General features: G+C 32.5%; 1 protein-coding gene across 1 annotated transcript; it reads right to left on the reverse strand.

Annotated features, from left to right (window-relative positions):
- Positions 1-27,577, reverse strand: LOC132743570 (inhibitor of nuclear factor kappa-B kinase subunit alpha-like). The gene is made up of 20 exons (XM_060732100.1): positions 27,468-27,577; positions 22,930-23,046; positions 21,883-22,098; positions 18,325-18,483; positions 17,809-17,898; positions 16,251-16,375; positions 15,075-15,182; positions 13,360-13,492; positions 12,183-12,374; positions 11,172-11,306; positions 8,819-8,910; positions 8,042-8,143; positions 7,404-7,456; positions 6,953-7,017; positions 5,482-5,594; positions 4,721-4,770; positions 4,055-4,157; positions 3,193-3,337; positions 2,492-2,712; positions 1-1,838 (listed from the first exon to the last, which is right to left on the reverse strand). Exons 2-20 carry the CDS (start codon positions 23,017-23,019, stop codon positions 1,736-1,738), a joined length of 2,295 nt encoding a protein of 764 aa, XP_060588083.1. The 5' UTR covers positions 23,020-23,046; positions 27,468-27,577; the 3' UTR covers positions 1-1,735.
- Positions 27,578-27,952: the final 375 nt, after the last annotated feature.

Genomic DNA, 27,952 nt, shown 5'->3' on the forward strand with positions numbered 1-27,952 from the left:
CAAGTAACAGGTTATTTTTAGCGTTTTCATCAGGTAAGTAGCAATTTAAAATGAAATGAAATTAAGTGCTATCCATTTTTGATTTCTTCCATCCATTAAGATTACAGGTTACCCTGGCAAACATTGTATGTGTAACAATACAAGAGGTGGCTTAGTAAATCTTGTGAATGCCTATTCATACTGGGATAGAGGATTCAACCCCATGTTCAAGTAACAACCATATAAGGCAATGGTTGGTTCCAGAAAAGGACTAGATAATGATTAAAGTTACAAAATCTTGTTTTACAATAAGTATTTGTATGTAGAAATTATCAATCTAAGACGAAAAAAAACCTATTTTCCAGTTAATGATTGGAAACTAAATAATTTTATTATAATAAATTTTAGCCGCCATTATGTATATCATGCATTCATAAGGTAAAGGTAAACTTAACAAGCTATAGGCATTTAGATAATGTATAATAAAACCTTCTAAATATCTTCACTCACACATATACACTGATCCCTTGAACTAAAAAAAAAAAAAAAAATTTGGAGACACAATTTTTGACACCATAGGAAGCCTTTTATGATTGTTATAGAAATACTAAATGTAATATTAGACATGAAAAAAATAAATCTTAAACAGATAATAATGGAAATGTCTATACGAGTTCAATAATATTTCTTAGTGACTACATAACTTAATAGGTATACATATATCTACTACTACAATGTAAGACTAAGATTTAAATGATTTTAAATGAATAATATAAACAATATGTCTGTGAATGTGGCAGCCATTTTTTACCCAATTTAAGAGCATTTTTCAAAGATATTTTTAAATATAAAGTAAGCAAACTGAAATGTACAGGAAAATGAGTTTATCATAAAAATAATGGAAAGATATTGAAAAAGAAAGGCAATTAAAAAAAAATGTACTGTACAATATATTATACAAGTATCCAAGTATCTACATGATCACATAACATCACTTGCATTTACTGTAATTTAACCGTAATATAACCATTAAATATTTCTTTCCATTACACATGTTTCATTGCCTCTCAAATTGCAAATGTTGGATTTTTTACATTTTCTGGCATTACAATTAAATCGTGTCACAAAAAAAAAATTACATTTTCTTCACATTTCATAAAAAATAATTTAAATTTAATCCGGGAATTTTGTTTGTTTGTTTTGGGTTTTACGTCACATCGACACAGTATAGGTCATATCGCGACGTTCCAGCTTTACTGGTGGAGGAAGACCTCAGGTGCCCTTCCGTGCATTATTTCAGGCACGAACAGGTACCTGAGTAGAACCACCGATGTTCCGTAAGCTAGCTGCATAGCTTCCTCACATGAAAGAATCCAAAGTCCCTGTCGAGATTCGAACCCACAGAGGTGAGGGGCAAGTGGTTTGAAGTCAACGACCTTAACCACTCGGCCACGGACGCCCCTTAATCCAGGAATATTATAAGTTTAAAGTAAGCCATTGTTTAATATAACGATTACTCCTGTAAGATACTATATAGGTAAATATTGCATTTATAGCTAATATACATGTTTTAAGACATTTTCACAGATTTCTGTAAAGTAAATGACAAACTGTATTGCTCCTTGTCTGTCTTTGATTCTTCATAACAAATTCTTCATCTAATTGTATTGTTCCACATAGGCCAGGAATCATTCTATGTTAGAACTATTTTGTTTCAATGCAAGGGATGTGTTAAGGAAATGTAATGCTGCAGACGTCATGTGTTTACTGAACTTGCTGTTGTAGATACTTGAAGGTCACTTATCATTGTTGTAAAACTCTCCTGCTCATCCAAAAGGTTTCCTAAAGTCTCTTCAAACCTGACAAGGTATAAAATTCATACAACAAATTCAAATAATCTATTATAATTAGCATTAAAGGTATTTAATTAATACAGTCATCATTTCAATTTGATTTTTCTTAACTTTATAAAGGAGAATTTCATTTAAAAGATTCAGAAATGACATCAGCAAAATAAGGCATCACCCTCAACAGTAGATGCTCCTCCTAGTATTATTCTAGCCACAAAACACTCAGCACTGCTGACAGTCCATACAAAAAGTAGCTAAAGAGCTTTATTACCTTGCAGAATTCTGCCGGAAGAGATCAAAATTAACAACAGAGTATGGTGACATCCAAAATCCAGTTGACAGATGATTAATTCAGTACTTCATTTATCAGGCATTCACCGGTTTTATTTATTTTGTTGGATTTTGTAGTTAAACCAACACACAGTATGATGGTGATTTTCCAATTATACTGATGAACAAATAACTCAAGCGCCAATTAGATATATTATGTTTAGCATGCACCCACAAGTGAGTCGAACCAACAAACCACTATAAGCTAGCTAGTAAATTTCTACTACAACATTGCAATGACTCGCAAGACATTAAAATATTTAATCATACCCTCTTGATGGACAGTTGTAAAGGTCATAAAATAAAAAGACAATAACAAATTTATAACTTACATTTTAGAGGTAGCCCTGCAGTCATCTAAGGCTTTCAGAGACTCTACACTAGCTGACATGCTCATTATAGACTGTAACATACTCGGTGTGCTCATATTACTGTGAGTACTGGTTGACAACTCCGGACTCGGCAACACTGGTGGGGCAACCATACGTGACACATCCATAGAGTCTGTAGGACCCTGTGGTGAGTCTGGTTGAGATTTCTTAACTTGTTGGACCTTGAAGATGAAATAATGAAAAGGGAGTTTCTATTGATAAAGAATATCTTTTGATCTTGGCATGTAATATCATGGTTACACTCAAAATAGAAATCTCTGAGTAACATTAATTTTATAACAATATTTTATCTGCATTCAATAAAACAGATTGATGTAACACACAAATCCACTTAACAAACTGAATAAGTAAGAATGACAATGTTGAAATACAGTAAGTAAAACTTTTATTAAGAATAATCACTAAATGAAGACACCATAGAAAACTTGGTGGTTCCCACAACCATTCACTTCAATGCCTAAGGCAAGTAACTCGACGATAAAAACCAGTTATTTTTCAAACGTTATCTTTCTTTGTGCAACTGTTTCTGAAAAGCAAGATGTTGCATCAATTCTAAGAGTATGTCTTTTAAGGCCATGTTAAAATGTATTTATATGAAAACCTATAACATAAGTTATAGCCTATATGTAAACAAATCTTACAGTGATCTCAAGGAGTTTCCATATTGCAGTTTGTCGTTGTTTTTGATATTCTAACAATTTCTTCGAGTTAGCTTGTATATGTTGTATACATTCCTCTACTTGAGGTAATAACATATGTACATCAGCTTTACAAGCACCAATTTTCCTGAAATGTAACAATTCTTGCACATGTTTACCTCAATTTTAATCACATGTTTACCTCAAGACGTACTCACATGTTTACCTCATAAATAACTCACATGTTAACCTTAATATTTACTCTATTTTTTTTTTTGGTTTACCTCTGATTTACTCATATGTTTACCTCATAATATTTTTTTTTCACATTTACCTCGTAATTTACTCATATACTTACCATGGGTAATTAACCCACATGTTTAACTTTGATTTACTCATATGTTGACCTCATAATGCACTCACATGTTTACAGTAAAATTTACTAATATGCTGAACATATTATTCACTCATATATTTATCTCTTAATTTACTCAAATGTTTAGCAAGTAATACACTCATATGTTTACCTTGTAATTTACCCACATGTTTACCTGTAATTTACCCCCCATGTTGATCTCATAATTTACACATATGTTTACCTCATAATTAACTCAAATATTTACTGTATAATTTACTCATAAACATGTATGTTTAATTTTTTATTTTCCGGAAAGCAAGATTAAATTTTGATCTCTGTCAGCCAATAGTATAGAGCCTGGTCAGGCTGCACAGAATTGCAAACATTCTGTAAGCTATCTGGATAGCTTTGCCATCTGAAAATATCTCAAGTCCCTTGCATTATTTACAACCACAACGGTAAGGGGCAAGTGGTTTAATATAGGGAAAATAACAACATAATAGTTACCCTATATGAGCATATAAATCTGGTAATTTCTTGTCTCTCCACAACACAACCTTCACAACAACAGTAACCATTGGTTTCTGGTCCTTCACAGCATCTCTGTTCTCTACAAGTATTAGTGTAAAACATTTTAGCTTTTAACTATCATGCTACATGTATATGGTTTGATTATATATATATATATATACATGTATAAAAAATATAAAATTAACACGAAAAAGGTAAGACAAGGCAACGTTTCTATTCTATTACAACAGCATGTGTCAACAATTTAAGTATAACACAAGATGGTGTGATATTAAACATTTATTTGGAGAGATTGAGACAGGCAATATCCCTGCTTTAAAGGCATTAAGAAAATGTGAGCATCAACATACATTACAGATGTATTTACTTTAATGATACATGTGAAATACAGAAAATCAATTTTTGTGATGTTATGTATCTTATAACAGTTAGAACCATTGTTTATGTGGTTCATGTATTAAATCTTGTAGCAGTTACAACCATTGTTTATGTGGTCAAAGAAATAGAGAACAATTGCAATCATTGTTTGTATGGTCAGTGTATTTTTTAGCAATTAATTATTTACATCTGACATAAACAAGCATTGTCGATGTTGTACATGCAAAACAGAGTGGTTATTTAAAGAAAAATTTATTTATTTACCTCTGGCAGTTTGTCTGAATTCTTGATAAACACTTCTTGCTTGCTTTGATCTAAAAGTAAATGTAAAAGCCTTTAAAAGGTAATATTCAAACTAAGCTACATCAGAAAATTTAATCTTCCTATTAAGTATATGAAACTTGAATAGTCAGTTCTCAATTTATTGATTCAAAAAGAATTATAAACAGACTATTACCTTGACCTATTGACCTAAAATTAATAGGGGTCAGTTGTTGCCATTGGCAATGTTCAGACCATGTTAAATAAACTTAAACTTATTCCTTTTCAAATTATTGATAAGACAATGATATCTATTAAAGTGTCACTGTGTCTTTCACCTTTGGGCTTATTACAAAAATAAGGCTGATCTACTGGCAATGTCCCTACAAAGATTCACAAAGTTAGGCTGATTACTTTTCAAAATATTTTACTGATAGGACAATGATTTTATTTCAATGGGAAAACTGAATTAGCCCAAAACAAGATACTATGCATAACTAGGCATGGTGACAAACAATCCTGTGAAGTTTCACTGAAATCCCCCCCAGCAGTTTTGGAGATGAAGCGCGGACAAGATTACAAGACAAACAGAAAGATGGACAGTGCAAGTACTATATGCCGCCATTCAGTGGCATAAAATTAGAATCCAGGCTTGACTGCACATTAGTGGCATAGATATTTTATCAACACTGTCAGTGTTACTGATTTAATATATCTAATCAAATATACTGGAACATAAAGTAACAATCAAGATCTATACATACAGTATCTCCAGTGTATCATCCTGCTTCGTTCTAGCAAATGGACTTTTCTGTAGTTCTACTATTTTGGTTTGTAAGGCAACTGCTTGACTTTCTAACTCTGACACTCTTTCTTCCTGCGAAAAAAAAAAAATGTCAGTTAACCATTTACCTGTTGTATCCGAAAGTGATAAGCCTTTGCCAACCGGTAAAGAGCTAGGTTAGCTTTCACTTCTGTATAACCTGACCAGGTGCTTTACTTTAAGTAACTCCTCAATTTTTGTATTTGTTACTGAAATCCCTTAAACTTTGAACACATTGTAACAAATTATAGACATGGCAAATGTATTACACAAATTCAGTATGTTAAGTATTACAATATTAAGAGATAGTTTAATGTTATCTACAATATTTTGTACAATCATAGAACAGAAAGGTTTGATAATTTTGCTAGTTGAAAAGTGCGAGGGTTGTCCCAAAAGTCTGTGAGAAATTTTATAGACAGTTCATTTTTAACGTTAATAGATAATAATTCACACCTATAACAGTTAAGTTTATTATTTAACATTACAACAAATCATTTACAAAATATTTACTCTAGCTACTTAGAAATTTTCAGTATTAACGACATTGGTTTGATTTGCCAGCACATATCAAATAATTTGCATTTTGTTATGAATAGGCTAAACTTAATTATGTATATTTCAAATATCTGATGATGTGTCTGCACAATATCATGTTGACTTCCTCTGCTGCTATGTTTACATCACCTCAGAAAATTTTAGTTAGATAACTTAATAAACGAACAAGTTACAGATAAATTAGAATATCTAATAGAAAATAGGAAGGTTAAAATGGCGACGTTCGAAGAATTTGCGGCCAATGAATAGGTCACTCAGGTTTCATGACTATTTGGAGATGACACATATTACGATTTCCAACAAATATGCCAAATAGAACAGTTTAGCAACATATCCTGAGCATTTGTTTACTAAAGGCATGAACGGAACAAGAGTTCTGCATTACAAAAAGCCGAAATAAGGAAAGCACGGATAGGAAAACCGATCCCTGTCGCCTATTTCCTACAGCTAAAAGCAGGTGCTCCGAGACCCGAGGTTCGCGTATAACAAAAATTAATGTATGCCATCCAAACATTCTACAGACATTAACAACCACATGATACAAGTTTGTAATTGACGATTTATGGATAAAGTTGCACCATTATTGAGTTGAAAGCCATTGAGAGTATTTGAGAAACGAGACTTATGTAGATTTAACTCCGTCTTTGACGTTTGACGTGCGTCGGTTTCAGATAGTTGCCATGGTATTTACGGCATACTTTTGTTGTTTGTTGATATTTTTCGATTTTAATTTGTGAAAGTGTTTCAATAACATGGTTTTATAACATATCAAAATATCAGATGCATACCTCTTTCACTTAGCTTTTAAACAATCTTGTCACAGTATATTTGGACAACCCACATACTATACTTACTATCTGTAAAAATGTCTGGACTTCTTTCTGCATCTTTAACCATTTTGAAAACATAGCGTCTGAACCTTTGATAAAGAAATACAGTTTGTAAATACACATTATACACCACACACACATACATTCTCCTCTTTAAGTAGTGTAGGAATCATTTTCAATATTACTATTACTAAATATAAAAGTCAAATACAATGTTAACGAATCCTATTTCTTACTTATTTTTTTCAGCATATTATATAGCATTTAATATTCGTGTTTTTAAATTGAGACCATAAAAAGTTGTTTGGCAAATGCCCCCGGCCCAGATTCTTGATGGTAACAAACTCATTAATTAGACCAACCAGCTATTAACACCAGATTTGCAAAGTCCCTTCAGTGGCCTCATTAACGAAGTTTTACTGTACATGAAAAATTCAAATTTCAAAGTCAATAAAGGTAGTTTAAAGATACATACTGACTCCACCATTGCTGGCCTGCTCATTGTAAAACATCTTGTCATGCTCTAAGCTGTAAACAAACAAATGTAAATGTCTATATCTTTTTTTTAAAACCAAACATTATTGACAACTGTTAATAGCTAAAATCTGCCTAAAACCCTTTTACATAATTGAAATATTGACATGTTGATTAGTGAATGAAAATGGCTTAATTTTTTTATAGTTAATGGGAGATATGGCCATATAGTTCATGTGTTTGCCAAACAACCCAAGAACTGTGGATTTGAGCCATACATATGTACCTCATGACATAAGTACTGGTTAGTTTCAGGAAATAAACTCTAGATTTGAAGCATGGTGAAGTGGTTGACATGTCAGACTAGTAATCTAGGATCGCTTTTCTGCGTGGGTTCAATCCCATACAGGGGAACTTTGTTTCCTTAAGCAAGAAACTTTTCACTTGTTGCTTAGTACTGGTTGGTTCGAGGAATGAATTCTAGAGTGTGTGTATAAGATATAAGCTTCCTATACAATCAAACTAAAATAAATTCTGAATTAATCAATATCAGGAGTGGTACAAATAAACTTCAGGTCTTCATTACAATTTAGCAAACTATTGATTTAAGTAACAGAAAAGCACCAAGTGCTGACATACCTTTCTAAGAAGAATTTACACTTTGTTTTCATTTGATCAACTTCGTAAGTCATCTTGTTCTTTGCCTTCACAAATATTGAATCTATTCTAATTAAACTTAATCTGAAACATATCAAGACAATTTTTAAATTACATGCTAGTTTATAAGATTATTATACAAGATCATAACAATTTTATCAATAAATTTCGTTTCTACACTCACAATTTGCCATAGAAATGGTTATTATTTGTATCTCTTAAAAGCTTTTTTATTTTTGGTGTACTTTTATAATTTCCAAAAAAAGTTAATCATTGACCAATAATCTTAATCTTTTGCATCTGTTTCTCTTTGGCAATTAGTACAGTTATGGTGAGTTTCTATTTTGCATGGAAGTCAAAATACTACTTTGTTTACATTTCATTTTCTTTATGACAAATAATTTCACATTCAGCACTTTTTCTTCTAGTGATATGAATCTAACCACTCTAAAACCATTATATGAGCCGCGTCACGATGTTGGTTTTGTCCTGACGCGGCTCAATTATGTTTTCATATGCTATATGTTAATTCTAAGATCTACTGTAAAATATGCATAAATGGCATTTGCTCTGCCAGTTACAGGGCAGAATTATAGCGATAAAAACATTTAATTTTGTCAAATACAAAAGAACATGTACATCATTACACATTCAAAAGGTACATTTGATTGGGGATTGGTAACACTTCCATTTGAATTTTTGAACATTTTTGTAATCTTTCATGCAGCTTTGGATATATACTAAATGATTCTAACTTACATTGCAGCTCTTTGACTAAGGACAATTCTTTTAAATTCTAAATACTGATCCTCACAGTAGAATACTGACTCTGCCCAGCATTTCTTTTGATCCTGAAAAGAATATTAGAATTTTAAACATATATCAAAATAAGGTTAAATTGATAGAGAGGTAAACAGGAACATGTTTGTTAAACAAAAATGCCCCCGGCTCATATTCTTGTCAGTAACAATATTTCAAAAAATGTTTAACCATTCACTCAGTTATGGACAGAAAAATTGTCAAAAAATTGTAAACACAAGTTATATAGCTTGACAAAGTCATGGCATTTTGTAATTGTGAAAAATATAAGTTGCCAAGTCATTGCTCTGACTTGTGAAGTTGAAAAATATTCAACATCATGCAAGTTATCTTCCTACCAAATATGAAATACATCTGTCATTAAATAAAGGTTGTATGGGCAAAAGTGTAAAAATCTATTTTGAGCACTGGTGACCTCTATCAAAAGGAAGAATACCATGTAAGTTATCTTCCTACTAAATATGAAATATTTTGTCAATAAATAAAGGCGGTATGGGCAAAAGTGTAAAAATCTATTTTTAGCACTGGTGACCTTGACCCAACTGACCCTTTACTCCAACCAAAGGAAGAATACCATGCAAGTTATCTTCCTACCAAATATGAAATACATCTGTTGATAAATAAAAGCTGTATGGGCAAAAGTGTAAAAAATCTATTTTTAGCACAAGTGACCTTGACCCACTGATCCCTACCCCTATCAAAAGGCTGAATACCATGCAAGTTATCTTCCTACCAAATATAAAATATATATGTCACTTAATAAAGGCTGTATGAGCAAATGTGTAAAAATCTATTTTTAGCACTGGTGACCTTGACCCAACTGACCACTAACTCCATCAAATTTTATGTTTCTATCAATTATAAATAACATCTGTCTATAGAATAAGGTTAATAGACCTGTAAAAATCTATTTTTAACATTGGTGACCTTGACATTGGTAACATTGACCTTGACCCAAATGACCCCTTACTACACCCAAAGGAGGAGGACCTCCCTTGGCATGTTTGTATTAAACTAAGACATCAACTAAAAAATAAAGCCGGTATGAGCAAAAATGTTTATATTTATTTTTTAAACCAGTGACCTTGACCTTGACCCTAGAGACCGCTTACTCCACACCATCAAAGGTATCAACCTTCTAAATATGAAAGATATCATTAAAGAAATTAAGCAATTAGGAGACATTTCAGATGAATCCAACTTGCCGAAATAGGATAACCAGACAAGGCCCTATTTTCAAAGTGAAAAAAGGGAAATAACTGGGAAATATGGATGACACAGTTATATAACTTGGCAATATCATGTACTTTGTATTGATAAGTAAGTGTGGAAATTATAAAGCCATTAGTATAGATAGAACTTAGATATATCAACTTGCCGTTTTAGGTTAACCATTATTCATTTTCTAAGTGCTGAAAAGGGCCATAACTTGGTGCAAATGGAAGCCATAGTTATGTAACTTGCCCAGATCATATACTTTGTATGGATTAGTAAGTGTGTAAATTATGAAGCCATTGGTACAGGTAGAACTTAAGAAAAATCCAACTTGCCGTTCTAGGTTAACCTTGTACGGACAGATGGACAGACAGATGGACGGACAGATGTTCCAACATTTTGGCTTTGGGGGCTATTTTCTTTGTTATTTTCTTTGTTTTCTTAAGGGCTACTAGCCCATAAACCCTTTAATCACGGAATGAACTTATTGTTCTCTTTTGTTCTCTTTACTGTTATATAGCCCCTAAACCCAAATGTTTGCTCAGACAGACGGACGGAGCCTATTACTATATCCCCCTTTTATCTTCGAAAAGGTGGGGGACAATAAGTTGATAGTATTTAGCAGACACAACAACAAACCATGAAAAATTCAAGTTGTTGGCAAGTGCAAGATATATGACCTGCTATTACATATATTTATATAGCAGATAATAAAATGTTCTAGAACAAAATATTATTGTCCATCAAACAAATGTTCATTGTAAATCACTAAAAACTTTATCCTTATTTTTTTTTCAAACAACATTTTATAAGAATATCAAAATGAAACATTTCTATTGTTTTTATCAATATTTGAAATACGTATTGAAAATGTGCCCATTGTACACAAATCCACTTTAAAGTTTTAAATTAATCTCAAAAACAAATCAGTTAGTTAGACATATAAATCACTAATGCTAAAAAAGATATCTTTGTTATTTCACAAAAATAGTATTACATTTTACAGTTTCATATATAACACCTAAAAAATAAAAACAAAAACAAAAAAAAACACCCTGCATTTGTTTGAAAGTCTTACATTAAATGGTATCATAGCTTGAGGTTCTTTGACAATGGTCTGTACTGCCGCAGGTAATAGTTTATTCTTGGTTAGCCCTGCCTCAAAATCTCTGCTACCGTGTTGAAATAAATATACATAACTTCCCTCCTCAGTCTGAAAATACAAGTATAATTGAGCCGCGTCACAACAAAACCAACATAATGTGTTTGCGACCAGCATGGATCCAGACCAGCCTGTGCATCCGCGCAGTCTGATCAGGATCCATGCTGTTCGCTATCAGTTTCTCTACTTGTAGTAGGGTTTATAAGTAAACAGCATGGATCCTGATCAGACTGCGAGGATGTGCAAACTGGTCTGGATCCATGCTGGTCGCAAACGCATTAAGTTGGTTTTGTCGTGAAGCGGCTCATATAGTTATAATTCTGATATCTCAGCAAACTTGGAATTCAAGGTTATATTTTGTCAAGCATTTACAACATTGATGAAGAACATCTAATTGGAAGAGAGAAGAGATCAATATGCCGTGTTAAAACAAAACTTGTCAATAACTGCCAAAGTTAATACTGCCAGAAGGAAGAAAATTGCACCTGAGCAGAACTACCATCCTCTTATAAGCCTGCTGGATATTTTTTTGTCAGAAGTTATCAAAGTCCATTTAGAGTTTTTAAACTAATAGCATTTAAGGGCAAGTAATTCTCTCTATCAGTCACGCTTTCTACTCATTTACCAAGGCCCTTAAGGGTAATATAGTTCAAAAGCATAATCCTAGTCAAGAAATATTCAAATTATGCTTTGATGTAAAGTTAAACAAGGAATAAACAAGGTTATCACTTCTTTTTTTATCAATAACAGATTGTTTAACAATGATTAAATTGACTATTGTTGCTATATATGCAAAAATCTGCACATTATAATCATTTGATCATACAATCCCATTACGAGAGATATATAGTACAACTACACTTCGTACACTGTAACCACTCAGTACAAGTATACAACTCATAATGTGAAATTTCAAACAGAACTTACAGGTTCGAGCCAGCATTGCGAGGCCGGTTTTTCCTTCTCAGGAGTGACCCCGTTAGCGAGTATAATATCTTGTTCTGGTACAGGAATCTTTGTTTCCTCCTCTATACGTTTATGTAGGTCGGACATGTCGTGTTGGTCTATCACAGGGTAGGTTAACAACTCATTCGAAGCTACATTTAGTATGTATATAATCTACAACAAAACATAACAAATGTTTGAATGAATGAATTAACATGTCTTCTTAACATTTACATTGATAGCTTTATACAATAAATACTATACAGCTTAGATCTTTACAAGATTCAAATTCATTTCAATAAATTTCAAATTCAAAACTATGCAGAATTATGTACATGTACATGTATATGGTAAAACATACAAAGTATATAGCCATAAAGTCAAGCACTGGTCTGAACTTTTAGTTGTAATAATCTATTATTAATTTATTGTTCAGGTAACTATTTATTATGTAACTTGATGAAATATTTTCCAATTTGAAAACATTTTTTATCAATGAAATTCCAATTATAATTAGAGACTGACTTTTTATTTGATATGGTCTCAAATTTTGAAACTTTTCAGATCATTTATTTCCATCTAGCACAAAAAGCTACATTCAGAACACAAATCAAACATCTGTATCATTTATCATAAGATCTTAGTCAACCAACACTCTAGCTTTGACCACCCTGAGTTTGTGTAATGAACTAGTCCTTAACTGAAGTTGGCTTAGTTTATTGTGAATTTATGGGATTTCAATATCATATTGTTGTAATAAGTTTAAACCACCTTTAATGTATAAGAAGCTCACAGTATTTTCTGACCATTCTTAGAGCTAAGCTGAGAGGCATACACCTTAACTACTTAGAGTGGAGGGCAAATCGCTAATGTTGAAAGAACTTGGGCCCAACCCATTTGCTATTCATTATTTCAAAAACCTGTTGTCTCTGTTATATTAACATGTATATATTAGCAATAAAATATGATTAAATCAACCACCAGGTGATGGTTTCCCTTAAATGTTTGAACTAAGCAGGCAACAGTGTACAATCAGGTCAGATTACCCAGATAAAAGTCAGATTGCTGAGATAAGCATGTTATACTGGTGACATACACAAGTCAATATAACTGCTGGTAGACTACAGTTAAAACAGATTAAACTTATTGTGATGTTTACCTTCATTTGAAGAATATTATCTAGCATTTGAAATACTGCTGGTCTCCCTGCCTTCACAAGCCCGCCCCCTCTAGCCTTGGGATCCCATCGTAACATGTTCCGCAGCCACTGTTCAAGGTATGTTTGCATAGATCTAGATATAGGGCAGAAAAGTTCAAAATCATGAAACAAATACTCTGAAAAGGTTATCCTGTGCTATAAAATACATATTTAACGAAATGGTTTCTAAACAAATGTCATCTACATAAAATTCTGGTATATAACACTGACATACTTGTATAATATTTCAACATTATGATATATTACATCAACATACTGGTATATTACTTCAACATACTAGTATATTACTTCAACATACTAGTATATTACTTCAACATACTAGTATATTACTTCAACATACTGGTATATTACTTCAACATACTAGTATATTACTTCAACATACTGGTATATTACTTCAACATACTAGTATATTACTTCAACATACTGGTATATTACTTCAACATACTGGTTTTTTACACTGACATACTGGTATATTACTTCAACATACTGGTTTTTCACACTGGCATACTGGTATATTACTTCAACATACTGGTTTTTTACACTGACATACTGGTATATTACTTCAACATACTGGTACATCATACCGTCATACTGGTATATTACTTCAACATACTGGTTTTTTACACTGACATACTGGTATATTACTTCAACATACTGGTTTTTCACACTGGCATACTGGTATATTACTTCAACATACTGGTTTTTCACACTGGCATACTAGTATATTACTTCAACATACTGGTAAATTACTTCAACATACTGGTTTTTTACACTGGCATACTGGTATATTACTTCAACATACTGGTTTTTCACACTGGCATACTGGTATATTACTTCAACATACTGGTATATTACTTCAACATACTGGTACATCATACCGACATGCTGGTATATCACACTGACATACTGGTATATTACTTCAACATACTGGTTTTTCACACTGGCATACTGGTATATTACTTCAACATACTGGTACATCACACCGACATACTGGTATATTACTTCAACATACTGGTTTTTCACACTGGCATACTGGTATATTACTTCAACATACTGGTTTTTCACACTGGCATACTGGTATATTACTTCAACATACTGGTATATTACTTCAACATACTGGTACATCATACCGACATGCTGGTATATCACACTGACATACTGGTATATTACTTCAACATACTGGTTTTTCACACTGGCATACTGGTATATTACTTCAACATACTGGGTACATCACACCGACATACTGGTATATTACTTCAACATACTGGTTTTTTCACACTGGCATACTGGTATATTACTTCAACATACTGGTTTTTCACACTGGCATACTGGTATATTACTTCAACATACTGGTTTTTCACACTGGCATACTGGTATATTACTTCAACATACTGGTATATCACAGGAAACTTACTTGTATATCAGACAAACATAAAGGTATATCACTTCATTATACTGGTATATCAATCTGACAAACTGGTATATCACATTAAAATACTGGTATATAACACTGTCCTATTGGTATATCACTGACATACTGGTGTACAATCAACATAATGGTACATCCTTGACATACTGATATATCAATGAACCATTGGTTAAGAGCATAAATGTTGTCCTGGTGTGCACTAGTGATATAGATTATGTACTATTACCTGCTTAATCTATTTGTTGTTGGTACTGTTTTATAAAACTTTACTTCTCCATGATCATCTATTTTTGCACAAATATCTTCTGGAGATTTCTTGCACACTTCTTTATGCCTAAAAACAATAATTTTTTAGTTTAAATTAACCTTTTGGTACAATGTACTTGACTTTATCACATATAGGGTTGGGAGGCGAAGAAAAAGTTTGAAAGTATTCCTCAAGAACTAATTAAGTAAAAGTAAAAAAAAATTATTAACTAAAGGATAGTTTGTAGTTCATGAGGGAGATAGTACTATAACAATTGGAGCAGGAGTAATGAGACTTTCAGATAAATTTACTGTAAAAGTCTGTGTAAAAACTAAGTTACCACAAGGATGGGGCAATTTTTGACCACAGGATAATTAATTTTGTCACTTTTGGAAAGGTCTACTAGGCAATGCTATGTGCCACTACTAGGCAATGCTATTTGCCAAACATCTAGGCATTTCAGTATTAAACAAGAAGACTTTAACGCATTTTTCAGTATAAGTCTAATTAAACTAAGGGACCATATTTTGACCTGAGGGACAATGTGTATATAACTTTGGTAGAGGACCACAAGGTGATGCCAAGAGCCAAATATCCATGCTCTTGGCATAGTGTTTGTGAGGAGAAATTTTCAAAGATTTCATTATAAAGTCTAATTTAGCTCTTGTGAGTTGTGATCAACTTATACATAAGAATGGAACCATTTATATATCTTTTCCATGGGGAAACCTATGAATCATTCTTGAGAAGTTCAGTCAAAATCAGCTAGTTAAAATGGAGATGTTTAAAGACATTTCGGACATCTGCCATCACGAAAGCTCACATTTGAGCTTTGTGTGCTCAGGTAAGCTAAAAACTATTACAATATTGCTGGTTTCTTCAAGTATGCTTGTAATATAAGCAGTATAGCAGTGTATCATGTAAATATTGTATACATTAAAATCTATGTAGGGCAAACAGACTATGGTATCACCATGAGATTGCTTAAGACAGAAAACTGCTGGTTAATTTGAACTAAAAATCAATATAGAATTCTGTTTAATGGCTAAATGAATGAAAAAAGTATATTTAACATAAAATGACAAATACAATTTGATAGTGATTAAAGTAAAAGTAGCAAAAATCATCAAAATATTCTTAAAGAACTGTACAAACCATTGGACGGGCGGGCTGTTAGGAAGGAATGGACGGTAACCTGTTATACACTCAAACACTACAGTTCCAAATGACCAGTAATCTACTGTGCATGTATACTTCTGACTGGCAAACAGCTCAGGAGCCTATAATAAATTGTGTTATATATGTAGATCAAAAATTTCTTGATATGATACTGGTATTAGTTCAAGAAAGCAAACTCAACAGAGGTTCAAATAAGTTACAGTTGAAACTATAGTAGATTTAAATGTAACAAGTCTTACACATATATTTAAACCTTAATAGAGATTTTCAAGAATTTTATATTCGATAATCTTGTTTAAACACATCATAGTCTTGGTACGATTTTTATGTACAATCCGGTAATAAGGTATGTAACCGTATCGAGTTGGCATTAGAAAGAGAGGTAAAATTTAATTTCATCTGGGTTCTTGTCTCGCTTTACTTTGTTAAAAACATTACAAATAAATCTTAACAAATGAACATTATGAGTCAGCAATAAGAAAATACACATAATTAATTGAAATTACAAAACAAGTGATGGCCCTAAAATTGTTCACCCGTATATAGGCCCCCGAGGCGGGTCAATTCCAATTTTGACCCCAGGGCTTTTATTTGAACAAACTTGGTAGACACTCAGTAGAAGATATTTCAGGCTTAGTATCTCAACTCTAGCTCTTTGGGTTTTTTTAAAAGAAGATTTTTTAAGTTTTTACTATACACATTTAAGGAAAATCAATGACCCTGGGGCAGGGCCAATTGTAATCCCAGGGCCCTTATTTGAACAAACTTGGTAGACACCCATTAGAAAATTTTTCATGCTAAATAATATCTTAGCTCTAGCTCTTAGGCATACATGCCATAACTTAGGGGTTTTTTTTGAAAGAAGATTTTTTTAAGTTTTTATTTTACTATATACATAAAGGGATAAACAATGACCCCCTGAGGTGGGGCCAATTTTGACCCCAGGGCTTTTATTTGAACAAACTTGGTAGACACTCACAAGAAGATATTTCATGCTTAATATCTAAGCACTAGCTATATGCGTTTTTTTAAAAGAAGATTTTTTAAGTTTTTACTGTATACAAATAAGGAAAATCAATAACCCCCTGGGGTGGGGCCAATTTTGACCCCAGGGCTTTTATTTGAACAAACTTTGTAAAAACTGACTAGATGATGTTCCATGCCAAATATTTAAGCTCTACCTCTTTCGTTTTTTTAAAAGGAGATTTTTTAAGTTTTTTCTTTTGGTTGCCATGGCAACCAGAGTTCTGCATGGAATTAAATTCTTTGAACAAATTTTAAAGATGACTACCAAAGTACATTCCTGTGAAGTTTGGATGAAATTGGCTTAGCAGTTTATGAGGAGATGTTGTTTAAAGTAAAAGTTTACAGACGGACAATTGACGCCAGACGAAAAGCGATCACAAAAGCTCACCATGTCATTTTGTGACAGGTGAGCTAAAAAAGATAACTCTATGATGGCAGCCATTACATCAAAGATCTCCAAGAATCATTTTAGTATAACATGTGTATCAAAACTTAGTTAAATACTTACAAGATATTGCAATGTTCCCACAAATGATGTACATACACTGCCCTGATCCAATTCTTTGGCATAACCAAGATCAATTATCTTATACACAACCTATAAAAATCACCAACAAAATAATTCTTACAGATCTATCACTTTAAAGTGCTAACAAATGTTACATATATCCAACTTATATATATACTGGTATATATATCTTACAGCAATTTGATTGGCATTCCTTTATTCAGTCATATACATGTAGTTATAAATTATTTATAACATATTAAAAGAAAAAAATTGGAACAGAAACTGTTGGGTATCTCAGCTATTTTTATTATTCTTTGTTTTGTAGATGAAAATATGTAAAGCTTTGACATTATACCAGTCTGGACTTTTATCTTACAAATATTCATACATAAGTATTACATTGTACCAAAACAAAAATCACTTGAATTTGTCATTTTACTTGAATATGGTATAATGTTATCTATCATTTTCATAAAAACTATAAAATAAGAACTGTTCAGCATTGTTATATACCCTCTCTTCCACGGTATTAAGGACAATATTTTCTGGTTTTAAGTCTCTATGTATGATCTTTTTTCCATGTAGATATTCTAACCCCGCAGAGACGTCATGTATCAGTGAGCGTATTGCAAACTCCTTCAATCCACAACAATTCTGTGGCTGATTTAATATCTGCAATAAAACATTTTTCTTTTTTGTTCATTTCTTTTAAGAAATAAGATATGGTACATTATATCACTATTACGTGACTACACATTAAAGGATTTTTCCTGCTTTGGTGGAGAGAGACCAAAGTTTTCTCTCTGTGATTTACTCCAGACATAAAATGACATCCCAATTGAAGAAATAAGATGAAATTACATACCGTACACTTTTAGCAGGACAGATTTGTGGACTTCAATGAAAATAAGGTGAAGGAAAAATGTATCAAAGTCAAAGTATTTATAAGACATGGCTTCACTGGAAATATATATTTCATCAAAACACACATATGATGTTTCATTCTGACCGTATAAAAACATTTTTCAAGGCTAACATATCTGCCTAACATTTCCATGATGTAGTATTGAATCTACACATATATAATTTTCTGTTTATCACATATTCTAAATAACAACAGTTTACAGAAAGAGTATCATTTTTCATTGACGCACCTGTAGTGTAACGATAATATAAGCGCGCTTCTAATGCTATACTTGTATATAATGTCAAAATAATGATGTCACGTCAAACAGTTTTACACTAGCATGATATTGTTTTTATTAAATGGCTTTATTACACTGCTGCACCATGGTATAGCAGAGATCTGCCAAGAATTTGAAAGTACTGGGCCCAGGGCCCACTTGGTCTGAAAATGATGGGCCATTTTTACCAAAGTATGGGCCTTGGGAAAATAAGTAAACATTGACCAAAATAACTGTTAAAAAGTTTGTAGATAATTGAATTTCCCCCGTAATAAAACTCAAATCATATTTTATGACAAGTGGTTCACTTATAATTCAGTACTTTACCAATAATTAACAAGAACTGTCGGAGGACAGTAAAGCTCGACTATTCGAAAATTTGTCACAAGGGTGTTTCATTGAGTATAATAATGCTTACCTATATGAATACATAAAATTGTCCGAAAAGGTACAAACTCTTCAAGTTTCAATACATTCCCTTCAGTAGTTATGGAGATACAAGCTTACATACAAAAACTTAACCAAGATTTTCTAAGTCGAAAAAGGGGCATAATTATGAAATAAAACAATTCAGAGTTATGGGACTTGTACCAATCACCTTAGATAATCACAGAGACCAAGTGTGTGAAGTTTCAATCCATTCCCTTCAGTAGTTATGGAGATACCAGCTTACACGCAAAAACTTAACCAAAAATTTCTAAGTCGAAAAAGGGGCATAATTATGTTAAAAAGCAAATCCGAGTTATGGGACTTGTGCCAATCATCTAAGATAATCAGAGAGAACAAGTGTGTGTGAAGTTTCAATCCATTACCTTCAGTAGTTATGGAGATACCAGCTTACATGCAAAAACTTAACCAAGACTTTCTAAGTCAAAAAAGGGGCATAATTATGTAAAAAAGCAAATCAGAGTTATGGGACTTGTGCCAATTATCTTAGATAATCACAGAGAACAAGTGTGGGAAGTTTCAATCCATTCCCTTCAGTAGTTATGGAGATACCAGCTTACACGCAAAAACTTAACCAAGAATTTCTAAGTCGAAAAAGGGGCATAATTATGTAAAAAAGCAAATCAGAGTTATGGTACTTGTGCCAATCGTCTTAGATAAACACAGAGAACAAGTGTGTGAAGTTTCAATCAATTCCCTTCTGTAGTTATGGAGATAACAGCTTAAATACACAAACTTAACTAAGAATTTCTAAGTCGAAAAAGGGGCATAATTATGAAAAAAAGCAAACCAGAGTTATGGGACTTGTGCCAATCATCTTAGATAATCACAGAGAACAAGTGTGTGAAGTTTCAATCCATTCCCTTCAGTAGTTATGGAGATACCAGCTTACATACAAAAACTTAACCAAGAATTTCTAAGTCGAAAAAGGGGCATAATTATGAAAAAAAGCAAATCAGAGTTATGGGACTTGTGCCAATCATCTTAGATAATCACAGAGAACAAGTGTGTGAAGTTTCAATCCATTCCCTTCAGTAGTTATGGAGATACCAGCTTACATACAAAAACTTAACCAAGATTTTCTAAGTCGAAAAAGGGGCATAATTATGAAATAAAACAATTCAGAGTTATGGGACTAGTGCCAATCATCTTAGATAATCACAGAGAACAAGTGTGTGAAGTTTCAATCCATTCCCTTCAGTAGTTATGGAGATACCAGCTTACATACAAAAACTTAACCACAGGGACGCCGACGCCGACAAATGGGTGACTGCATTAGCTCGATTATTCTGCGAATAGTCGAGCTAAAAATTATGCCTACATGGTAACTTTCTAACTAATATTAATTGCAGGCAAAAATGAAAATATTTTTTAAATGGCTGCTCAAAAATTTGATATGCAAATTTATTCACATAATTGCTGGTTCTTACTTGTAATGTCTTATATTGTGCATTATCCATTTAATTGTTCCTACTTTGCACCAAATGTCCCTTACCACTGTATATTGACGAATTTTATTGCCCCTTGTATGCCTCTGTGTAGACAGCATACATCAAAGACATTTGCTGACAGACCTTTTGATAATGAAAAAAGTCATGCACAATGTTTCTCTGATTGGTTAATCACCCTGTCAAACATTCTGATGACGAAATATACAACTTTTTTTTATGTACACTTCATCAGCCGAAACTTACGTGAACTTTAGTGACCTAAGCTTAGGGTTGATCAAGTTGAACACCTGTCATATTATACTGTAAATTACAGCATTTCTTAAAATAGCAACACTTTTTTTTTCAGTTACCGATAATCATTTTAAATATTAAGTAGTTGTATAATTTGTTTGTTTGTTTTATCGGATTAAATTTACGGTAGTAGAAATGAGTATCTGTGTGGGAAAGGGATTATGAGAAGAAATGCGGTAAGTAGATAACATGGACAAAAGCTATAGGGGAATGGATAAACTCAAGAATATGCGTAATTACAGGAGCATGGGTAACATGTTGCTGTTGGTACCAGCTTTGACTGGATGACTGAATAACCCAGCAGACAGTTGTGTTTTCTTATAAGTCTGGCACAAATTTTAGATGCGCCCATGGCCCTTTGCTGCCGATTTTCCTGCGCCATTCTCATTTTTTTAGCGCCAATGGCGCAAAATCGCGTCCTCGGCAGATCTCTGGTATAGGATAAAGACAATTTATTACTAACATTGCCAAATCTGTTTGACTCTTTCAATAAATTATTTAAGCTTTTGTATGTCAGCCATTTAGTTGATAATACTATCTGTAATACCAAGTCAATGTCTAAACTAGAAGGTGAGGTATGATTAGTTCAAATTCAAAGAAAATTAATTTCTAAAGATTGAACAATTACTAGCTTGTACTTGTTATCCTCATAAATATCTTACAACTTTTTAAAGTAATACAAAATTTACGACACATACCCTCCTTAAATCTCCCCCAGAGCAGTATTCCATGGCCAGTAACGGTAATTCATTTGGCATAACATCAAGAATGGTTGGTACATCCATGGCAGAGATGACATTCTCATGTTGTAACTTCTGCATAATCTGAATTTCTAAAATCCACCTCTGTTTATGCTTCTCTGTCATCTCATTCTGTAAACGACATCGCTTCAAAGCTATCTTCTCATCAGTCTCCTATATAATACATGATTAATGAACGCAAGAAAACAAATGTAAACTTTGCTTCTTGGCTGTAGAGGTGTCAGTAGGACAGTATGCTTGACTATTCTCAGTGCTTTGTAGTACAACAAGAGCTTGAATAATGTCAGAATTAACAAATAGGAATATTTCATTTGAAATATATATTAACATGTTTAATGAGTCTTGGAAATTGAAAAAGAAATTTAAAAGTTCACAAGTCCTTAATGAATCTTGGACACTTACTTTCCATAATAATTTCAAAGACATGAATTGGATTTCAAGTAAATACCTTCAATAATTTTTAATATTAATGTAAGACAGGTATTAAGTTTTAAATTTACCCTCAGTTGTTTTCTTGACTGATGTTGGATTCAAAATCAAGTTTGCAAAGGGTCATTATTCAGTCAAAATCAATGTCAGAGTTATGGATCTCAACTAATAGACTATGAAAATTAATACCAACCAAAAGGGTATATTTCATCTTCAAATAACATATCAAAGACTAAATCAAACAAATTAATTGCAACATTAAATTTACAAATATGTAAAAAATGATACATATCAATTTTAAAATAGCCAATCCAAAGTCCATTAACAAATGAGGGCTCTTTGACATAATAGAACTGAGAACAACATAAATACTACTTTTCAAAACACTAAGAAAAATTTAATTTTTTATATTCACCACAATGCTTTTGAAAAACAAAAATCAATATGTGAATATATGTCAGTATATATTATATGATTTAAGTTCCTTGTGCAGTGTTGAAAAATAGTTTTATTAAAGAATAATATTAAACTCAATTCTGTATGTGCTGTATATACCTCATTTTTCCACAGTGTGACAGCCCCAAATCCACCTGATCCCAGCATCCTCTCCTCACTCCATGGCCCTTTCTTTATAACCTGAGACATCCTTAACTATTCCTGCACCAGGATGACCTGCAAGTAGTCCAATTACTACAATATTACATCAATATGACACATTGATACATGTATGACTATTCCATATTAGTGTTTGAAAAGTTATGTGGATTACCACAGTAATGTAGAATATTTTGTGCATTTCAAGATAAGATATATTTGTTGATTTGTAAGAACATTAGTCTCTGCTTTGTATGTTGCATGTTTAATTGCATGTAAATAGAAAAAGGCCTTGAGTAAAACTGTGGCTATGAGTCTATAACACATTCTCAGTTGATCATCGTCCCTTTTATTCTGATATATTATGCTATATATTTACCACTACAGGAAGCCACAGGATGTTTTGGAATTAAAAAAGGGGCAAGCCAACTTATTTCCATGAGCAAGAAACTTTACATTCGTTGCATAGTACTGGTTGGTTCAAGGAGTGTTTCATTAAGCTAATACATAGCTTCCAACACAATCGAACTAAAATAAATTTGTATAAACTAAACGATTTATATCAGTATTAAAGTTAAGCATATTTATTGTTGAAATAATAAACAGCAATGAATCTGAGTAGCATTAATTTATTTTTTTTAAGGAAAACAACTAGATGCAAAGTGTGTACAAATGTTCCCAACTATTATTCTTCAAATATCAATTAATCTATGAAGTAAAAGCAATACCTAAATAAATGCTGGTTGGACATGTTGTGATTGTTGCATGTACAATAAATAAACTATAATTATGCCGATTACACAAAACTTTACATGAACCTCTGATTAATGGAAAAACCTCATGCTCTGATTGGCTTAAGAACAAATTGTAAAAACTAGTTAAGCACAGACTTAAAAGTATTAAAACACACTTGCAGATGTGGTATTGTGTATTACTAAAACCAAACCATGACACTCCAATAGCATAACACTATTCTAAAAATAGATTTTATCCAAACACCACTCCATCACCTGTGCTGACTTTTGGACAAGCAATTATGTACACAAAATACATGTTGTTAATCAGCGAATATTAACATTGTTTAAATGCAATATTTTAAGAAATTTTACACAATTGTAAGAAGAAATTAAGTTGGAAATAGAATTTAGTGTGAAAAGGAAAGGGACAACTTAACACTGTCCTTTTAAAAGTGACATTTAAATATAATTGCTGATGATTTTAACCACAAATATTTTGTGTGAGACATATCCAAGGGAAATAAAAATACAAATGACTTTTAATTTATAAGTCATGGTTCTGGTAAGGAAGAGCACGGGACATTAGCATTTTTAGGGGGAAAAATACATATTTTGGGCTAGGGGAAACAGCCTTTAATCGGCTGTAAAATACTGTGAAAAAAATTCATTGAGGTAAAATATTGCTTATTGTAAGATATTAATCTAATGCTAGTAGGACTTGGTGGATAGATTCATGACATCTCCAATCTTCGTATTTTACATAGAAACAAAATTTCCAATGGTATAGACTTAAAAGTTAAACCATACAATATCATCTTACCATTTCAAATTTTGAAACAAAATACTGAAGTAAAACAAAAACAAATTGCCAAGTGCCGGCATTTTTCTAAAATTGACTTGCAGGGAAAGTCTTGTCCCGAAGGTAATTTGTTTTACACCAGATCATCTTTGTTTCCAGATGTTTTTAAAACCCTACAATATAACCATCATCGTTGTTGTACATAAGAATGCTTCCAATCATGCTTTACGTAAGTTTTGCTCCAGGAACATCATTTGCATTGAGAGAATTTGTGAATAAAAGTATTAGTAACCATTATCTTGTATAATCTACATGTAGATTAATCCAGATTCTTTGTCCGAAACTTATCAATGTGTTTAAGAACAGATCTCTTATCAATGACGTAAACGATGCATATGATGCCATATCTCAGATCGTTGCCTTCTTAATTTTGAAGTGGTGCAAGATTTCTAACATTCAACCAATTTAAATGATTTATATGCAGAAAGTCAGTAAATCTTCACCAAGAATGATCCCTGCAGTGGCTGAAATACTACATGATTCTTGTATCAGCATTTCACTCTGTCTAGTGTTTTGCCAAAAGTAACAAGGAACATGAGTGTAGGACAAAAGCCCTCCCAGACAAAAGCCCTCCCGTCAAAAAGTTACAAGGCGGACAAAAGCCCTCCTGTGAAAATGACAAGGCGGACAAAAGCCCTCCCATGAAAATGAAACTGACAGGGCGGACAAAAACCCTCCCGTAAAAATGACTTGGCGGACAAAAGCCCTCCCTTGAAAATAATAGGGCGGACAAAAGCCCTCCCGCAGCAAATACATATATGTATGTTGAATAGTTTATATTTTCTTTTCAATGCACTCAACATATTCACATTGTAATCAAGAATATTTTTGTTTTCCATTGCCATAAGGGTGTTTGTATGAGCTTGAGAACATTCCTGAGAGGCATCTGAATAATTAGTGCTAAAATCTGTAAGTGCATATTTATTCATGTAAATATGAAGGATTACTCCTATCTGAAGTTAAGATTAATAGAGTAATAAATGATGAAAATAAGTTAAAATTAACTTAAAAGTTAAAGACATTTATAACGTGCCTTGAAATGAGTCAATTACTTTTAAAAGTGACTTTGTTTTTAACGACATTCGTGTAAAAAAGTTAAATCGTTAAACATTTCAGGAAGGTATGTGCAGAATAAAAGGTGGTTCTAGCTCATACATATACTTAGGCCAATTGAAAACAACAAGAAATGTACATGTATGTACCAATTTCATTATGTTGAGTGCATTGAAAAAATCACAAGTATTCAACATACATTTTTAATTTTGTTACGGGAGGGCCATACATGTGACAAATGAAATGGACCAAATCTGGATTTTCAGCTGGATTTTGAGGCTCAAAACTGGATTTTTTATTGACTCTAATTTCAATGCGTATTTGGCACATTTGGTTCAAAGAATCTATATTACCCTAAAACCAATAAATGATTATATTTTTTATGATTTTTTTGTTAATCAATATTAATTTATTCACCAAAAAATAAATAAATAGATAAATAAATAAGTGTAGTCATACAGGCTATTTCTAAAACAGGCTATTTCTAAAACAGTCACATTTTCACATTTCATTATTTTCAGTTTAAATTATTATATCTGTCTTTTCAGTCATACAATAATTGGCTAATAATTTAAAACACAAGCTACTTGAAACTACCCGCCTATATGACTGAAATACTGTAGGAAAAAGGCGTAAAATGAAACAAACAAACAAACAAAAATTTGAAAACGTGCAACAACTATTCATGAGCATAAGACTGACAGTTAAATAACATAACGTAAGTAGAAGACTCAAAATAAATGCAAAAATCATTCAGTTAATTAAATCCACATTCTTGCCTCGATGATTGTGTAATTCCTAAACAAAACAAAAAAATTACCCACTCAATGAAAATAGGTTAATTAGACATGGTTTTGCCGCATCTCAAACAGGTTTTTGAACGATCCACTTTAAATGATTCTGCTCACCTTTAATCTTTATCAGTGCGGCACTAATCAAAGGTTGAGCCGAATTCATGCATGTAAATTTACAGGGTCGTTTTGATGACGTAGCGTGTAATACCTTCTGCCAAATTATAAAAGAGGTCAATTGACGGACACACAACACGTGTTAAGTTTAACTTTGGGTGATGGAACTGTTTATTACGACACCTTTCCGTCAATTAGCGACACAACATTTAATCCGCTATAATTTAGGATATGGACAGATAACAATCAATGCCCGGAGGCACGGTTTACATAAAATTTTAGGAACAGGTGCTGTGTTTGATATATTTTATGTTGATTTTTTTTTAAAAATCGGGAATTCAAGCTGTAATATCGGGAATCAGGATCAGTGTCGAAATATCGGGATTTTTAAAAATCTCGCCGGGATATCACATGTATGGAGGGCTTTTGTCCACCTTGTTAATTTGACGGGAGGGCTTTTGTCCTCGCAGTCATTTTCATGGGAGGGCTTTTGTCCGCCTGGTATTTTCATGGGAGGGCTTTTGTCCGCCCTGTCAATTTCACTGGAGGGCTTTTGTCCGCCTTGTCATTTTTTGACGGGAGGGCTTTTGTCCGGGAGGGCTTTTGTCCGTTTCCCAAGGAACCTTATTAAGGTATCATTTCATTTTACTAAATTGACTATTTAAAGCTCAGTAATCATACCGAATATCATGTATTGACAATGGAACAATAGGTGACAGAGGAATCACTAAATTGCTTAATTATTAAACTTAAACAGCGATATTATATCGCATATAATTTGTGTTTTTAAACTGTTAAACTTCGTGTCCGAATATTTGATGTCCGATTACGTAGTAATCTGAAGTAAGTGTGTTTTAAGTGACTTACAACGCATTTCCTGGCTTTATTGTTATATATGTCTTTAAAACACATGATAAATAAGCCCAGACTACAAAATATTACCTTTTTCTTACGAATGAAAGTGAAACTGATACATTTTCGTAAATGAAAACTTTGTCAAAATGGATGGAAATTCCCGTAAGTCACGTGATAAAATCTATTTTAAGCACGGGAAACCCCCAACAAAAAATGAATACACGGTACTAAATTAAATGAACCTGTAGTCTAGAAAATGATAATAAGAACTTGAAGGAAAAGAAATGATTTAAGAATTTACTAAGACAAAGTATATTATTGTAGTATATTACACTCATCTACTTATAACCTGTACAGTAGACCTGGCAGTAAACTTCAGTTAGTTGAAGGTGGCCAGTATATTGGAAGAAGAAGAAGTAGAAATAGTACTTTATTTACGAGAATTATGGTGGTTTCGTCGAACTACCGGTTCGGCGAACTTAATTTTTGAAGAGGTGCGAAAGTGGTTTCGTCGATCACATGTTATATTTTAATTAAAGGCAAAGTATACATGATTCATATATATATATATA

This window comes from Ruditapes philippinarum, unplaced genomic scaffold (assembly GCF_026571515.1).
Source record: "Ruditapes philippinarum isolate M1 unplaced genomic scaffold, ASM2657151v2 ctg569_1_1_1_1, whole genome shotgun sequence".
Lineage (NCBI taxonomy): Eukaryota > Metazoa > Mollusca > Bivalvia > Venerida > Veneridae > Ruditapes > Ruditapes philippinarum.

Bases quoted from the DNA above. Each gene is read 5' to 3' on its own strand.
- LOC132743570 (XM_060732100.1), bottom strand. From the start codon at position 23,019: ATGTCTCAGGTTATAAAGAAAGGGCCATGGAGTGAGGAGAGGATGCTG. The intron at 17,899-18,324 runs GTATATAACAAT...TGATTTTTATAG, and splicing joins TTAATACCGTGGAAGAGAGG to GTTGTGTATAAGATAATTGA. The intron at 8,911-11,171 runs GTAAGACTTTCA...TATTCTTTTCAG, and splicing joins AAGCTATGATACCATTTAAT to GATCAAAAGAAATGCTGGGC.